The 14,648-nt window shown below is 45.3% G+C and overlaps 1 protein-coding gene across 2 annotated transcripts in view; it reads left to right on the top strand.

The window, feature by feature from the left end:
- Positions 1-14,648, top strand: part of CDKL1 (cyclin dependent kinase like 1) — a 54,914-nt gene that overhangs the window by 25,078 nt on the left and 15,188 nt on the right. For both annotated transcript variants that reach the window (XR_013960456.1, XM_080665644.1), the window contains exons 3-4: positions 2,250-2,371; positions 13,714-13,786. Coding sequence is in view for 1 of the 2 variants with exons in the window: in XM_080665644.1 (XP_080521770.1) it covers positions 2,250-2,371; positions 13,714-13,786 (195 nt within the window). In the remaining variant the exon portion in view is untranslated. The remainder of the gene's footprint in view (positions 1-2,249; positions 2,372-13,713; positions 13,787-14,648) is intronic.

The raw sequence follows: 14,648 nt of genomic DNA on the forward strand, positions 1-14,648 counted from the left end.
TTATCAAAGGCTAACGTCGCTTGGCTGTTTTTGAATTCCTGAAACCTGTTAAGAAAAGCTTCCCTCATATTTAAAAGTGTTGTTTTGAAATAGCAAATGTCAATATCAGAATTATTTTCTTGGTGATGTTTCAATAGGCTTGGAAAGTGAATCAAAGTTTCTCTTTCAAAATCTTGAGCAAAAAGAGATAATTTGTTTTCAAATGAAATAACTTCTAACATTGAAAAAATTGTGTTTCCTTTCCCCTGTAGTTTACGATTAAGCTGATTTAGGTAAGACATAACGTCTACCATGCAATAAAATTTTTGGATCCACTGATCATTCGTTAGTTCTGGATAGTGAACACCCTTCTCAAGGAGAAATGCTTTAATTTCTGTTAATAAGGAAGCGAAACATTTCAAAACGTTTCCTCTTGATAACCAACGTACCTTGTTATGCAGCAGAAGAGCTGCGTACTCACTCTCCATTTCAACTAAAAATTCTTTAAATTGGTGATGATTAAGAGCTTTAGCTATAATGGAGTTGATAATGTTAATCACCAGTTCCATAACTTTGCAAATTTCTTCTGGAAATGTCTGCACACAAAGCGCTTCTTGATGAATGATGCAATGGTAAGTATCTCGTGATTAATTTTTTCTTTCAAAATAGCAACAAACCCGTTTCTTACACCCGTCATACTTTTTGCCCCCGTCTGTTGAAATTGAGACAATTTTATCAAGTGGAATATGATGTTTTTCAATGCACTCAATTACAGCATTTGCTATATCCTCTCCACATGTTTGACCTTTGAGTGGCAATAATCCTAAAAGTTCTTCTTTAGGACCTGTGATGAAATAAATCATACAAAAAGTGAAACTTGTGCTGTATCATTTATGTCACAAGACTCGTCAACTGCAATTGATAAAGCTGAAACCAATTTAAGATCTCTGACTTGCTGGTCGGTTATATTCGAAGACATTTTGACTGTTCTATCTTTCACTGTTTTAGCAGACAATGGTAACTCTTTAATTTTTTTTTAGAATATCTGCTTTGTTCTTAAAATCCCAGAATAGCTCTTCGGATGCATTTATAAAACAACTTTTTATGTATTCACCGTCTGTATATGGTTTTCCTCTCTTAGCAATCTCTTGACTAACCACAAAACTTGCAATATTAACATTGTTGGAAGATTGCATCCAGTAATTAAATACAGAACTTGATTTTTCTTGATTCTTCTGAAGTTCCTCAACTGCTTTCTTCCTTGCATCACTGACAGGATATTTAGTACTAAATGACAAGTGTTTAGTTGTAAAGTGTCTCTCCAAATTTGATTTCTTGTTATGCGCCAATTTTTCCTGACAAGACAGGTCGGAAGGCCATTTAAGTTTTGAATAAACACGAAAGTCTCCGTCCATTCAACTTAAATTCACGGTTTTCGTCTTCTGTTTTTCTTTGCTTCTTCTTTGTAGCCATGTCAAACAGGGCACCTAAAAAAAAGTTTCATTTTATAATAATAAAGCCACCAACACAAAATAATTACAATTCTTAAATTGATGACAAAAATACCTGTAGGATTTGCAGCTGGTTGGAAAAATACAGGTAACTTTATGCTTCGAGTAGGTACTTTTGTCACCCGCGCGTGATTTGCAGACGCGACTAGCACTAACCACTGCACAATGAGATGCTGACTGACTGGCTCCCTCAACTCCGGCATGAATGGCGCGCCTCCCCCGCGCTGCGTATCCCACGGCCCGCCTGTGCCACTTCTCCTGCTTCTCCCGTTGCCCGACCAACCGACGACACCCCCACTTCTAACGCCACTTCTTCAAAATAGACTCGACCAGGCCGAAAACCGACTTCTGCGCATGGGCCACGAAGTTTCAATCGCTCTGTACGTGCGCACCCGCACGTGCTATTTTGTGGAAGAGCCACACTCAAGGGGCCAAAGAGCCGCATGTGGCTCCCGAGCCCCGGTTTGCCGACCACTGAACTAGACCATCTCTCCCCTTTCACTCTTCTTTCTTTCCCAGCCTTCTCTTATCTCTCTTTGCCTTCACCACCCACCTGGGTTATAATCGCTTTTCACATACAAGCTACTAACAAACAGCTCATGAAGAGAAGTAAGATAACGCTGTTTACAGGTTACTTCAACCAAGACAAAAACTTGCTAAAGGACAAGCAGCTTTCTTTTTATCGGGTCCGAACTGGAGAACCTGGAGAACGCTGTCTTTCACACCTCACATTTAGCGCCTCGTCCTTCATGTTTTCAGCAACTCAAGCATCCCAACCTTGTGAACCTGATGGAAGTCTTCCGGAGGAAGCGGAGGCTGCACCTGGTGTTTGAGTACTGTGACCACACGGTTCTGCACGAGCTGGACAGATACCAAAGAGGGTGAGCGATCCATCCCTTACACACACAACGCAATGAAACACATCAGGGTTTGCGAGGGAACATTGGCTGTGACCCTTTTTCTGGTTAGGCACGAACAGCCGGTGTCTGGACAGCATACCCTGCTGCTGGGGTCCACAGAGGAGGAGTTACCAAAAAGAGATCATAGCTAATCATTTTCATGAAGAAAGCAACAGCAGCATTGTTAGATTGAACTTGATTTCTTTGGTACATTATCTCGGCATATAAGCTATCCGAGTCTCTAAGAAGGGAGAGGGAGGGTACTAGTTCTTCTGTGCCTGACTAGGGAAGTCTGAGGACTTGGAGATTGGAAGGAAGATTCCACAGATAATGGCTATTAGGAAGTTTACGGCTAAAACAAATGTGTTGCCCTAGCCGGTTTGGCTCAGTGGATAGAGCATCGACGTGAGGACTGAAGGGTCCCGGATTTCATTACGGTCAAGGGCACATATCTTGGTCGCAGGCTCCTCCCCAGCCCAGGCCCTGGTCGGGGCTCATGCAGGAGGCAACCAATCAATGTGTTTCTCTCACATCGAAGTTTCTCTCTGTCTTTCTGTCTCTCTTTCACTCTCTCTAAAATCAATGGGAAAATATCCTCAGGTGAGGAAATAAACAAACCAATGTGTTGCTGCATCCAAAGCAATCTGGGTGTCCATGCTGCTGTCTCGGTCAGGACTTCTTTGGTTACAAGGGACAAAAACCCAGCTGAAGCAAGTGTGGGTGAAAAAGGAATGTGTTGGTAGCTGTACCTAGAAAGGATTGGGGACGACTTTAAAGGCTTTGCTGACTTTATCACATCTCTGTAGCACAGTGGTCAGCAAACTCACTAGTCAACAGAGCCAAATACCAACAGTACAAAGATTGAAATTTCTTTTGAGAGCCAAATTTTTTAAACTTCTTCTAACGCCACTTCTTCAAAATAGACTCGCCTAGACCGTGGTATTTTGTGGAAGAGCCACACTCAAGGGGCCAAAGAGCCGCATGTGGCTTGCGAGCCGCGGTTTGCCGACCACTGCTCTAGCATATGCAACTCTTCTGTGTGCATGAGAAGGCTGAGTGAGCAGGCAGATACTTCCTTTGAAAAAAAGGGGGGCTCCCTTTCAAGGGTTGAGGGTAGCCCTTACCTGGGTGAATAGAATAGAGGCTGGCTTTTGGCTCCCACCCACCCCTCAGAAAGATGCCTTAAGGTAGAGTGCCATAGGTGGTGGCTGTTCTCTCTCGGCTCTTCTTCGTGTTGGTTTCATTCTGCTTTGTACACAAGTCTCCCTTATGAGGTGAATTTTGGAAGATGTGTGTCGGCGGGAGGGGTGGGGGAATAGAAAGAGTTAGGAAGGGAAGAATATGATAGAAAGCATGACCACAGGCTTTTTATCAACCTATGTAGCCATTCTAGAAGACAGGACTTTCTAGAAGAAGGTAGTATCTGCATATAAAGTCCAGTGGAAGACACTGATGGGTTCATCTCAGTTGATGCAATCACTGTGGCCAAAAGGAGAGGGAAGAATGATTAGTAGGCCCTGGGAGATATGCTTCAAAGCAGGTCAGTCAAGGAAGACTTCGTGGGGAATATGGCCGTTGGATTGAACGGTGAGGGGATTTAAGAGAAGTTAAGCAGGAAAGAATATTCCATCTCTCCTTTTGCCTTGCTCCTGGGAGCCCAACTTTGGCTGGGGGCAATATACAGAGTGCATTGTAGATCAGCGTGGTGGAATGCCACCCCATCCGGTCACATTCACACTCAGCAGCTGGAGACTGGGGCTCTCTTAACAGTGCTTTCAAGCCTTGGCCAAGGCTTGCTCTGCCATGTAGTGGTGGTTATCTATTATCTACCACGACCTCCAGGCAAATGGGATTACAGTGGCTTATAGTCTGTTAGTGACCATGGCGTAGGCTTTTCATGTTAATTTACACAACCAGAGAGCGCCAAGAAAACAGACACATCCCTTCAGAAAGTCATTGATGCAGAGAAATGCATTCAAGGGAGAAAGCCTTTTTAGTATGTTGATATTTACTCTTTGGTCAGCTTGGAAGTGACACTTCAGTGAAACTTATTAGTGTAAGTTACTCGTGGCTATGTGGTTGGTACAAGGGAGGTGTTGCAGAGAGTTTGATTAATTATGTTAGGTTGAGTCACTTGGAAACACTGATTTGTGGGGGGTTGAAAGCAATAGGGAGTCAGTTCTTTATTGGCATATAGTTTGAGAAGAAAACAAGGACAGGACAAGGATTGATTAGAGTTTTGAAAGCAGATTTTTTTTTTCTTAATTCCACTGGCTAAAATATGTTATATATATTCCAGGAAATACAAAAATGTTTTACTATGGAAGTGGGTTATTTGTAAGTACATTGCAGTAAAAGTGGGTCTTTATCATCTGTATGACCTTTGGCAAGTTGCCTTCAGGTGTCCCCACCTGGAAAAATGAGAGCTCAGTGCCAGGTAGAGTTTAAGGGAACGTCCAGCTCTATAATGCTATCAATTGATGATCTCATATCGGAGAGGTCGGAAGACTTCGGTTCTCCTTTGGATTCATATTTGATCTGTTACATAATATCAACAAGGGGTGATGTGCTAACGCTGGTGTTTGCCCTGCCTGGTGCCCGGTAGGGGCCTCCTTACGTTTGCACACTTACTGCAAGAATGTCCTGTGATCACTGTCGTCACTCTGCTGGATCACTCTGCTGGATCACCCCGTTCCCACCTGTTTCCCACTCCATAGAATCATTTGCATTCTAGGCTTCAGGATGTGCTGTTTTCTCAGCCCGGGTTGCCCCACCTTCTCACCTTTACCTAGCAAATTCCTGCTTGTCCTTCAGATACAGCTCAAATATGGCCTCCTTTGTGATAGCTATCTTTTAAAATTTTTTTATTTATTGATTGATTTGGGAAAGAGAGGAAGGGAGGGAGGGAGGGGAAAGAGAAAGAGAGAGAAGAGAAAGGAGGGCGCTTACTGGAGGCAACCAATCGATTTGTCTCTCTCACATCAATGTTTCTCTCTCTCTCCCTTCCACTCCCTCTAAATATCAATGGGAAAAAATATCCTCTGGTAAGGATTAACAAAACAAAACAACAACAAAAAAACACACACCCAAAAAAGAAAGAAAAGCCTTAAAGACACAATCTTAGACTGAACGGTTTTACTTCTAATAATTTACCAGAAGAAAATAATTGAGTTGTATGTGTTAAGATTGTTAAAGTATTGTTTATAATGAAAAATTGTAAACAATAGAAATGTCCAATGATAGAGAGTTGGTTAAGTAAATTATGGTATGTCTTTACAATGGAATACAGTGGAGCCACTAATAATCATGCTTACAGATAAACAGACATTGACCAAAAATGTTCATAAGTGGCTGCAAAATGAAAAAAATGCTATCATAAAAATACACATTTCATTTTGATAGAACTTATATATAGTTAGAAAAAATAAAATAATATATAAATTTTAGTAGTGATTATCTCTTGAGTTATGATTGATAAAGGTATTTTTCATTTTATTTGTGTTTTTAAAAACATTTTCTCCATGCTCCATTTACTACTATGGCAATGTTTTCTTATTTAAAGTAATTCTTGCCAAATCGGGCTCAAAGACTTATTTCTACTTTGAATCTGAAGTGGACATGAACTCAGCTCCTTATTAACAGGTTTCTAACTTCCACTCCTTTGGAAAGCTTTTGGAGACGATTCAGGTTCATGTTGATACTAACAAGCCAATTTATGCCCCAAGATAGGTATCTGCTACACTGACACAAATATGTTTCTATCATAATTCCCAGTGCTGTGGTTCAGTTGTTCATATTTGCCCTCTTACAAGCATCTTACCATTGCTTATCTACTGTAGGTCTTAATATGCTTTATACTTACTATTATACAAACTATTGGTCTCTCATAACTCAGAGTTTCATAAATGACTAGTTTAGGTGTTCTCTATTTTTCTGCCCCACTATAAGTGCAGCCAGACGCAGTACTTCACTGGTTCTTTCCATTACCACCAGTGCCTCCTCTGACTCCAGTATAATTTGTTCAAAGAATATGTGGTGGGTAAAGATTGTCAGTACAAATTTTCAGTTTCTGACAATGGAATTCCCAAACTTTGTAGAACCATAGAAATCTCTCTCTCTTTTTAAATTAAAAGTGACATATTGTTTGTTATAAAAATGCTTTAAGCACCACAATAATGTATAAAAAGAAATATCATCAGTTTGAAAAATTGTTATTTTGTTGTTTTTTGTTAATCCTCAACCGGGGATATTTTTTTCCATTGATTTTTAGAGAGAGAGAAAGAGAGGGAGGAAGAACAAGAGAGGCAGAGAGAAACATCGATGTGAGAGAGACACATTGACTGGTTGCCTCCCACATGTGCCCTAACTAGGACTGGGGATTGAACCTGCAACCCAGGTACATGCCCTTGATTGGGAATAGAACCCTTGACCCTTCGATGGGATGGCTGATACTCTAACCACTTAGCAACACCAGCCAGGACCGAAAAATTATTTTTAATTGTCTTATGGATATATATTAAATAGAATATACTCTACACACTATTCTGGATTTTTGAAGTATATTTTGGAGCTGTCCCCCTATTTATACATATTTACTTCTATATTTTTAAAGTGGCTATATAGAATTTCATTGTACAAACATACCATGATTTCTTTATTCAATCCCTCATTGATAAATATATAGATTGTTTCTAGTTTTCTGCAGTGACCAACCACTTGCATAAATAGTTCTATAGGATAAATTCCTTAGAACATGTTATTTCTACAGGAGCTTGGCCAGCCCTTTCTTCCCTAGCTTTGTTGTAGTCCTGTGTAGAAATGAAGCTTTGATTATTTGGCGTCTTGTAATGTCACAAATGTGAGAAAAGCAGTAGTGGGAACAGCTGTTATGTTGAGAATGCTGGAAGAGGTCCATGTTCTTTCTTCATCATTTCTGTCATCTCATGATAGAGGAAAATTTCACTTACACCATTGTCCCCTCTGTTTCCCTTTTCTATTCTCCCAAAAAAGTTACATTAAAATTTTATTAATTCAGTATTCACGCTTTCCATTATTATGCTTATGTAAATATTACTTGTAGCTGAGCATTTTACCATACTAGGGTTTCCTTTCATACTTTTTCTGCAAATTAATATTTGCCTTGCTTTTTAAATTTGCTTAATATTCTTTAACCCTATTGCTAACTTTTCTCACTCTAATAGCCTCTCAACATACTTTTCCACAAGATAATCACATCAGATGATTCATTCATTCCTTTTTTCTTTTTTTTGTGTGTGTGTGACATTCTGCCTTTAGAACTTCGTTCTCCCTCTGTCTGGCTTGTGCTCGAAGCCTGTTATCCAGTTGTCCTCCTGGGACTTCCCTTGGAATTCCCTTCTCATCCTTGGAATTCCACTACCTTTCCCTACTTCCTGGGTCTCCTGCCTTCCTCTTTCTGGGTTTCCCTACTTATTTTGGCCAAGCACATCCATCGCCAAGCCTTGAAAAAAATAACACAGTCACACAGAAATCTAGACTTCAGACATTTCTATATCCCATCCCCTGATCCTCATCTCCCCTTGGGGTAAAACAGTTGGGATCCCCTTAGGTTCCTGGTGGTGAAACAAAATTCCCAAGCAGGCAGGAAGCATGTGGTGAGGTCACACGGGGGTACTCCTCCTCCACCTTGTCCTGCTGGTGGAGGGGGGTCCCATTGCCCCCTCCCGGGAAGGGCACCTCTGCTGAGCTGAGTAACAGCCCAGTGGGCTTCAGAGGAAGTTGTAGCTCTCGGTGAGGCAACTGACTGAAGACCCCAGGGAAGACCACGGGCTACCCAGGGAATGAAGACACACCTTGCTGAGCCCCTCACCTTGGCTTGGGACAGGAAATAAAGCGAGTGTCCTTGCTCAATTTTCTCCTACCCTGCCTAGACCCGCATTTCTAGGTCTGAGGAGCTGGCATCCTCAGGAGAACAAATCCCATGAGACCTGCCCAGCCGGCTGGGAGTCCAAGAGGCCCAGGTTTACGAGGAAGAGGAATTGGAGACATAGTTTGTTCAAAGTCCCACTGCCTAATCTCGTGGGGGAGGAGAACCAAGCCAGGGGAAAAGCTCAAACGCCTCTTCCCTCACAGGCTAAGGTTGAGCTTATACATGATCCCCCTAGAGCAGTGGTTCTCAGCCTTCCTAATGCCGCGACCTTTACTACAGTTCCTCATGCTGTGGTGACCCCCAACCATGAAATTATTTTCGTTGCTACTTCATAACTGTAATTTTGCTACTGTTATGAATCGTAATGTAAGTATCTGTGTTTTCCGATGGTCTTAGGCGACCCTGCTAGCGGTTCTCAACCTGTGGGTCGCGACGAAAATAATTTTATGGTTGGGGGTCACCACAACATGAGGACTTGTATTAAAGGGTCGCGGCATTAGAAAGGTTGAGAACCACTGCTCTAAAGGGACAGCTTGTCTTTGAGCTGGAATCTGGCGGGGGGCCAGGGGGGGAGGAGGAGGGGAAGGGGCTCCTTGAGACAGTAGAGAATGAGGGAGAACTGGGCCCCTTCCCTGCCTCACTCTGCCCCAGACCTCAGCCATGAGCACCATTTCCCACCAGTTGGGAAACACACACTATGAAGTGGAGTGAATTCCTTCACCCTGCCAGCATAAGCTACAGCTTTAAGAATGTCTGCTTTAGCCTGAAGGGTCTGGCCAAACACCCAGACGCTTCCAAAGCTTTTAAGTTTGTTTGTGAAATATTTTCATATTTGTTTAAGATGGTATAAGGCAGAGGGCAAGGCGATGACAACCCTCAACATGCCTGGCTCTTGAGTCACGCTGTTCCAGTCTGGATGGTTGCTTTAATGCAGTTGTCATCCGTCACTTCTCTTCACCTCCTCCTAGAAGTCCCTGCGGCTGCCCCCTCGTGTGCCAGGTCTCCAGCTTTCTCTGTTTCCTGAAATCTTCTTTGATAGTTTACGCCTTTTTGGTGAAGTGCATCCTCCAGGGGGCTTCCCGATAGGTTAAAGGAGATTAACCAAAGAACTTATAAGTATACTAGAGGTGCACGAAATTCGTGCACGGGCGGGGTGGGGGTATTCCTCAGCCCAGCCTGTACCCTCTCCAATCTGGGACCCCTTGAGGGATGTCCGACTGCCCGTTTAGGCCTGGTAGGATCGGGCCTAAACGGGCAGTCAAACATCCCTCTCACAATCCAGGACTGCTGGCTCCCAACTGCTCGCCTGTCTCTGCCTGATTGCCCCTAACTGCTTCTGCCTGCCAGCCTGATCACCCCTAACCACTCCCCTGCCAGCCTGATCAATGCCTAACTGCCCCCCTGCTGGCCTGATTGCCCCTAACAGCCCTCCCCTGCTGGCCTGGTCACCTCTAACTGCCCTACCCTGCCAGTCCAGTCGCCCCTAACTGTCTTCCCCTGCAGGCCTGCCCCCCCCCCAACTGCCCCCTCCCCTGCAGGCCTGGTCGCCCCCAACTGCCCTCCCCTGATGGCCTGGTCACCCCCAACTGCCCTCCCCTGCTGGCCTGGTCTCCCCCAACTGCCCTCCTCTGCCAGCCCGGTCACCCCTAACTGCCCTCCCTGCTGGCCTGATCGCCCACAACTGCCCTCCCCTGCAGGCCTGGTCCCTCCCAACTGCCCTCCTATAGGCCTGGTCCCTCCCAACTGCCCTCCTACAGGCCTGGTCCCCCTGCAACTGCCCTCCCGTGCTGGCCTGGTCCCCCCCCTAACTGTCCTCCACTGCAGGCCTGGTCCCCCCAACTGCTCTCTCTTGCAGGCCTGCCCCCCCAACTGCCCTCCCCTGCTGAGCTGGTCTCCCCCAACTGCCCTCCTCTGCCAGCCCGGTCACCCCTAACTGCCCTCCCTGCTTGCCTGATCACCCACAACTGCCCTCCCCTGCAGGCCTGCCACCCCCCAACTGCCCTCCACTGCAGGCCTGGTCCCCCCCCAACTGCCCTCCCCTGCAGGCCTGGTCTCCCCCAACTGCCCTCCCCTGCAGGCCTGGTCTCCCCCAACTGCCCTCCTCTGCCGGCCCCATCACCACTAACTGCCCTCCCTGCTTGCCTGATCGCCCACAACTACCCTCTCCTGCAGGCCTGGGTCTCCCCCAACTGCCCTCTTCTGCCAACTGGTCACCCCTAACTGCCCACAACTGCCCTCCCCTGCTGGCCATCTTGTGGTGGCCATCTCGTGTCCACATGGGGGCAGCCATCTTTGACCACATGGGAGCAGCCATCTTGTGTCTTGTGATGGTCAATTTGCATATTAGTCTTTTATTAGATAGGATATGCATAGTCCATGGACTCAGCAACAGACAGGTGAAGGCTTGGCGGGGGTGATGGGTGGAGGGAGGCAAATGGGAGAAAATGGGGGACATCTGTAATACTCTCAACAATAAAACAAATTTTTAAAAAGAGAGAGACTGAGCCTTATCCTTGAATGTTTAAAAAGTATTTTCTCTTCACACTTGATTTCTGTTTTGTTTGTTTTTGGTGAAAAATAATATTTCTTCAAAAATTTGGAGGCATTTTTTAATTTTTAATTTAATTTTTTCTATCACCATTTATTCCTTCTATGCAGTCTTCTACCTCCACCCATCCCCCTCCACCCCCCAAAATCACTATTGTCCATGTCTATGAGTTCTTTCTTTTTTTTTTACTCAATCCTGCCACCCCCTCCCTCCCTCCCATCCCCCTCATCACCACCCTGCCTCCAACCCACACTCCCCTCCCTGCCTTTCCCCCCGCCCCCCCTATCCCCCGTCTCAAGCTGTCTGCCTGCTCTCTAGCAATGATTCTCTCTATTTTGCTTGGCAGTTCAGTTTGTACATTAAATTCCACATATGAGTGAAATCATGTGGTGCTTGTCTTTCTCTGAATGGCTTACCATGATGTTCAATTTTGGAGGCATTTTTAAGTGCCTTCTATCTCCTAGTGCTGTGAAGGAGTCTGTTGTCATTCTATTTTCTGCTTCTTTGTGAAGTTCTGTTTCTTTTTTATTTCCTGAAGCTTGTAGAAACTCCTCTTTACTCACTGCATTCTGAATTTTGAAAATCATAGGCCTTGCTTTTTGTGTCCATTACTGAGGCACTTGGTGGATTCTTTCTGTCTGAGGAAAAAATTTTAATTGTTTTGTTCTTGATTTCCTAGCCTTTGTTCTCTGTGTTTTCTTTTTCCTGGACCTCCTATTATTCAGGCCGTGGGTTACAGTGCCAGTTCCTGTTTCACGGACGCAGCAGCTTTCCTGTTGCATCTTCTCGGAGGATATCCGTGTTGTTGTTTTAATGTTCCCTTCGCTCTCCATCGTTTCTGTCCCTTTTGAGTGGCTCTTGTCCTGTTTGTTTTGATCTCTGACTCTCTTATTTGAGACTCTCTTGGGCAAATAGGATCTTGTACGTCTATGGTTTAGAGTAGGGAACTCTGGGAAGCTCGGCGCCTCACTGCGGGGTTATCTGGCTGGGCCATTTGCTGGGGAAACCCCAATCTTCAGATCCTCCCTCCTGAGCTCCCACCAAAAAAGCCTTCCAATATTTTGCCTAAAGAGTAAAGTCTGGCTGCCAGCTTTCTCAGGACCTAGTGCAGGAAGAGGGTGGGGAGTCTGCGCATTCTATACTTCATATGTCTGCAGTCATTTAATCCCCTGCTTTAATCCACCGTCTCAAGCGTACCAAATGTGCTTGATTTTATCCTCCCAGAAAACAAACCGCAGCCTTCTACTGACTGGGGAAGGAGAACTTCCTATTGGGGTAGAACGGGGCAGGGGCCTGGGGCTTTCATTGTTTCCCAGACAGGTTTGTCCACACTCCTTCCCTCCCACCTCCGCAGAGATCTTAGCTGTTACTTCCTGAGCCTTCCCAGGATTCTTTGGGGTTAACTGGTTGGTCCTCCACGCTCCCTTCTTAAGACAGGTGAGTTTTTCTCGCATCCGTGTGCATATGCCACTAGGATAAGGAAGAGAATTGGGAGAGAAGCTACTCGAAGCCCAGGGACATAGTTCAGGTGTAGGAATGTCCCAGCCAGTCTTCCTGAAGGTGGCCTCTTGCACACGTCCCACTGTCGAAGCATCCTCTTATCTGCTTGAAAGGATTTCCTCAACATCTGGGCTGTGACAACAGTGACCTTGTAGCCCCTCCAGAGGCTGGAAGTGACTTTTTTTGGTCACCTTAACATAGCTACTCGGGAGTTTCCTCCCTGGCTTACTTCTTCTTTTTTTAAAATTATTGTTTACAATGTTACAGATGTCTCCCATTTCCCCCCTTTAACCCACCTCCACCCAAGCTCTTCCCCCCCGCCCTCACCCCCAGGTCTTCACCACCTTACTGTCCGTGTCCATGGGCTATGCATATTAGAATATCTCTTTGGTTTATCTCTGCTCGTCCCCCCACCCCCACACCTGGCTTACATCTTAGTTCTGGTGGAGAACCACAACAACATTGTTTAATGTTTGGTTCATAAGAACACTAGGCTCAGCTGGTCTCTGAATATAAATGTACACTTTCTGTAGTCTATTTCACTCATTGCCTAATTAAAAAAAAAAAAAATCCTCCCCCGGAAAGTGCTTTTTTCTAATTTGCCCAAGGGGACCTGCTGGAGCTACTGGTTGCCCTGTTATATAAGCTTAAAGTCGGAGAAGTGCTGGAAGTAGTGGCATCAAGTTTAGATGCTGTGAAAGAGGACAGGCCGAAAGATAAGAGGGGGCCGCAGCTAGCTCCCAGGGAGGAGCAGTGTGGGAAAGAATCAGGGGCCCAGGTGAGCTATGGATCATTGCTAACTTTTGTTACACGGGGTGCAGGCAAACCTCTTCCCTGTCGTCAGCAAAGTCTTCATTATCTTAAAAAACATGCTGCCTAGGGAGCCCCGAGAAGCCACGTGTGCACACAGAGGAGATGAATTCTGCGGCAAGGCCACTAGCTTGGGGCCGCTTGCAAAAATGAACAACAGAGTGTACGCTGTATATTAACTAACGTTCCAGCACCAAAAGCTTCTTATAGAAATGGAGCTCCAGTTACCAGGCAGGTTCCAGTGGTGTCACAGGTATTTGAGGTCAGTGGTCAGAAAGACTTGAAGTCCTGGGGGTCTTCATGGTCCCTGCCCGTAGCAGCAGATGAGAGATGGTATTGTTGTTCGCCTGCTGTCCCCAGAGCTCAGCGGTGTGCTGGTCACATGTTCTTTATGTTGGGCCTGTGGCATGACGCGTCAGTGAGTTAGATGACTTTCTGTGCCGCCTAGGAGTTTGCACCATTTAAGCCTTTCTTAGTTTACTTTTTTCTTTTTCTTTTTTGAGCTGAATTCCATGGCTACACTAAAGAATGTTTGTGCTGCTTCTTTATTTTCACTAGGGTACCAGAGCATCTTGTGAAGAGCATTACTTGGCAGACATTGCAAGCTGTGAATTTTTGCCATAAACACAATGTAAGTCTCATGATCTCCCTTAAAAAAATCAGAAGGCTGCCCTTAAGCTGAGGTGGAACCTTTGTTCAAAGTTTATGTCCTGTTTTTGTGGATATAATTTTTCATCCAAATCTTCTGAAGCCGGGTTAGGGTAGGTGGAGGCTAAACATGCCAACCCAGTGATTCCCTTCTTGTTCGGGTCACATAAAAGATGCATTTTTATGACTTATGCTCATCAGAAGCTACTCAGATTCAAGGTAGCATCCCATCCACTTGGAGTCTGTATGGGTCTGCTACCCTCTGAAGGCTCTGAAATTACGGACAGGAACCCCACGTGACTCCTGCCGTTGCAGGAGGTGGAGTCCCAAGCACAATGCCCCCATGCTGGTGCCTGCTTTGCTGAGATATGAGTGCCAGGTCTGGGATGAGCCAGCCCAGTGGAAGCCTGTGCCACTCCCGGCCACAGCAGGGCCTGGCAGAGGCACTGGACCCAGGCTGTGACTTCACAGATGCTGGAAGCCTGCTGCCTCTCCAGTGCAGCACTGCCCACTCCCTGCACACGAAGCCAATTCCAATGTTAGAGCTCCATTTTGGACACAAGGGCAATCTGACTGCAATAGGTCGACCTACTGGCTGCTGGGGTCAGTTTACTGGGCCTGAATCCTCATTTTTAAGCTGACCTAAATGACTTTCCCTGATGCTGCTTTCCCGGATGGAGGAAATAGGACAGTAGTGAGCACTTTGCCCTACCGAGTCTCCACCTCGCTGAAGCTATAGTCCTTGTCAAAATGCATGCATAGCGGGGAGCATGGGCGCTTTATTTATTTTAAAATATATTTTATTGATTTCAGAGAGAAAGGGAGAGGGCAAAAGAGATAGAAAC

The sequence above is a fragment of the Plecotus auritus genome (assembly GCF_963455305.1).
Source record: "Plecotus auritus genome assembly, chromosome: 1".
NCBI lineage: Eukaryota > Metazoa > Chordata > Mammalia > Chiroptera > Vespertilionidae > Plecotus > Plecotus auritus.